Source organism: Pundamilia nyererei, unplaced genomic scaffold, assembly GCF_000239375.1.
Source record: "Pundamilia nyererei isolate P.nyererei 1_Seehausen unplaced genomic scaffold, PunNye1.0 scaffold00139, whole genome shotgun sequence".
NCBI classification, from domain to species: Eukaryota; Metazoa; Chordata; class Actinopteri; order Cichliformes; family Cichlidae; genus Pundamilia; species Pundamilia nyererei.
In genome coordinates, this window is record NW_005187540.1 from 211715 (window position 1) to 214833 (window position 3119).

Genomic DNA, 3119 nt, shown 5'->3' on the forward strand with positions numbered 1-3119 from the left:
AGCAGCCCGATCTTCAGGTCCATCAGGTCCAGGTCGGCCTCCAGCTGTCGGTTGAAGCGAATGCTTCTCACCACCTCCTCCCTCAGACGCAGCAGCTCCGCCTCCTCTCTGATGTCACCATCCCCGAGGTCGAGGAGGTGAACGAACTTCCTGACCACAGATAGAGGGGGAGTGGCCGAGTGCACTAAAACAGGTGAGGGGGAAGAGGTCTTATTAATGAGTCATCGATGACACGGCAGCTTGACCAATCAGAGGCATCTGTGAACTCACCAAGCATCCTGTACTGCTCGCGAGCTCGGTTAGCTCTGAAGAAGGCCTGGATCTTTACGACGGCGCCCACCTGTGGACACAAACCGTTACTGTGGAAACAGGAGATTTTGTCTGACTGGCTGACGCAGTTGTACACACCGTCCTACGTACTGCATCAGGACCCCACAGGTGGATCTTGATGAGATGCTGAGAGTATCTGAGTCCACGAGTCATGTGAGAGTGACATCAGCAAAACTCACGTTACTATAAACTAGAATGTAGTAACCATCCTGAATATTGATCACAAGTTGTTCACACCCATCATCTCTATATTACCTGGGTTAATACATAATGATCGAACAGAAACAGGACAACATCAGAAAGGTTTGGCACATAACGAGGCAGGTCGATAAACAAAAATTTGACCTTAGTGTTAAGTTTAGATGCTGAGAAGGCGTTTCAGTGAGGTGGTCCTTTTTATATAAGGTGCTTGAGAATTTTGGTTTTGATAAATCCGTAATTGATATTATTTCAGGGCTATACAATAATCCAACAGCTAAAATCAAAATCAATGGAGACCTCGCTGAACCACTTATATTGGAAGGCGGGACACGACAGGGCTGCAGTATTTCACCACTGCTTTTTGCTTTGTTTGCTTTGTTTGCTTTGTTTGTTGTCGGAAGGTTGCCGGTTCGATCCCCGGCTTGAACAGTCTCGGTCGTTGTGTCCTTGGGCAAGACACTTCACCCGTTGCCTACTGGTGGTGGTCAGAGGGCCCGGTGGCGCCAGTGTCCGGCAGCCTCGCCTCTGTCAGTGCGCCCCAGGGTGGCTGTGGCTACAACGTAGCTGCCAACACCAGTGTGTGGATGTGTGGATGACTGGATGTGTAAAGTGCTTTGGGGTCCTTAGGGACTAGTAAAGCGCTGTATAAATACAGGCCATTTACCATTTGTTTGTAGAACCATTAAGTCAGTGGATCAGGCAGAGACAGGATATAACTGGAGGAAGAACAACAGGAGGGGAACAGAAATCAGCACTATTTGCCGACAACTTACTATTAACGATATCCTATCCCTCACAGGCACTCCCCCAAACCATGGAAATGTTATCAGAGTATAAGGTTAAGTATTAACTTTAAACTATGAACCACCAGTCGAAATTAAGAATCGCTATAAATGGAAGTGAGATGCAGACAGAATTAGGTACCTATGGGTGGTAATACATCGTGACCTCACCAAAATGTTCAATGCCAACTACGCCCCGCTAAACGAACCTATACAATCAGACAAAGATGGAATACCATACACTCCAGGATCGAATCAGATTAAATATTCTTCTCAGACTGCTGTATTTGTTTCAGTCTTTACCGATTACTAATACCACAAACTGTGTGGTGGATACGATGTTCTCAAAACACATCTGGAACGGTTAAATATAAACGCCCCAACTAAAGAAAGAAAACGGAGGTCGTGGGCTTCCCTGTCTACGAGAATATTACTGCACAGCTAAGACCACTGATATAAAGATGTTGAAGGAACAATAGTTAAAGGAAAACCAGTTACAGCTTTAATATCGGACATAAAGTTACAGAATAAAATACACATGGCAGACGCACCCAAATAATGACATCTGCTCTGAAAGAAGTAATCAGAATCTGCAGTTTGGAAAATGCCTCCAAGGTTTTAAGATTGTGTGCATATGATTCAGATTTTACCCCGAATCAGTACGATAATAGATTCAAGAGGATTTCAAAAGGTATAAAGGTATATGCCAAAGCTTTGAATTCTTAAGGAGAAACATGATTTAGGCTGAGATGACTTCTTTAGATATCTACAGGTCAGAAATGATTTTGATCAAAACTTAAAATCATTTTTATGAACCATGATTTTCTTTACGTTGAAGCCCTGAGTTGAATTCCCATTTCAATATTAAGATGCTGACTTACCTACCCGTGTGTTTCTTTCGTTCTTTTTTCTCTTTGTTTTTTTCTCTTTTCAATTACAAGTTTAAAAAAGCAAAGACTGTAAAAAGTCAAACTACTGTTATGTTCGACTGCTTTCTCAATAAAACAGACAACGTTAACAAAAAACAACTCACGTTACGTCTGAAGAAACTCAGCCGAGCGCAATATCGTCTCCTCGCCAACCACATCCTCGCAAACGCCTGGATCTGTTCACACAAGCGGACGACGTGAATAACGCTCATCAGGTGAGCTGCACCTGCTAATCTAATCTCAGTGATTAGGAACAGCAGCTGTTACCTTGACGACAGCTCTCCAGTTCATGTAGAGGAACTGCAGGCGCCGTCTGTAGACCCTCTGCTCGACGAACCTCCTCCAGTGAGACTGAACAGAGCAGAGCACACCTGTGACACACCTGTAGCTCTCAGACGAGCCTCAGCTCTCCAAGGGGGCTCACGCTCACCTGGATGACAACGACAGCGGCCGTCTGATTCATCAGGAAGTGACGTCGTGCCGTCATCCGCCATCTGATCAGGAAGCCTCGACAGAGCGCCTGCAGGCGAACGACGAGGGCCTCGCTGTTCCGCCACAGCACGCCGCGACTGTACTGGGCCGAAACGCTGCTGACCACTTCCTGCAGGGGGGAAAGTGGCACAGCGAGCTTGTAGCCAATCAAACTTTCCAAGCACAGAAACACTGTTCTGGTTTGACAAGGAAGTGAGCAGGTAAGCCTCAGGTGTGTCTCACCTGTATGTCGTGGCGATCCAAGAAGACGCTGTTGTGCACGAAGCCGGGGGGCCGCTCCCAGCTGCCCTCCAGTCTGCTCAGGTGGAAGAAATGAACGGAGCCGTCCTGCAGGCGGACTCGAACCCACTGACTGCGGTTATCTCCTGAACACACACACACACAC

General features: G+C 46.6%; 1 protein-coding gene across 1 annotated transcript in view; it reads right to left on the bottom strand.

The window, feature by feature from the left end:
- Positions 1-3119, bottom strand: part of iqgap3 (IQ motif containing GTPase activating protein 3) — a 17911-nt gene that overhangs the window by 7230 nt on the left and 7562 nt on the right. The window contains exons 18-23 of the mRNA XM_013913618.1: positions 2957-3099; positions 2673-2843; positions 2510-2593; positions 2347-2418; positions 271-340; positions 1-184 (exon numbers count right to left, since the gene is read on the bottom strand). The exon at positions 1-184 is cut by the window's left edge and continues 2 nt beyond it. Of these exons, the coding sequence (XP_013769072.1) occupies positions 1-184; positions 271-340; positions 2347-2418; positions 2510-2593; positions 2673-2843; positions 2957-3099 (724 nt within the window). The remainder of the gene's footprint in view (positions 185-270; positions 341-2346; positions 2419-2509; positions 2594-2672; positions 2844-2956; positions 3100-3119) is intronic.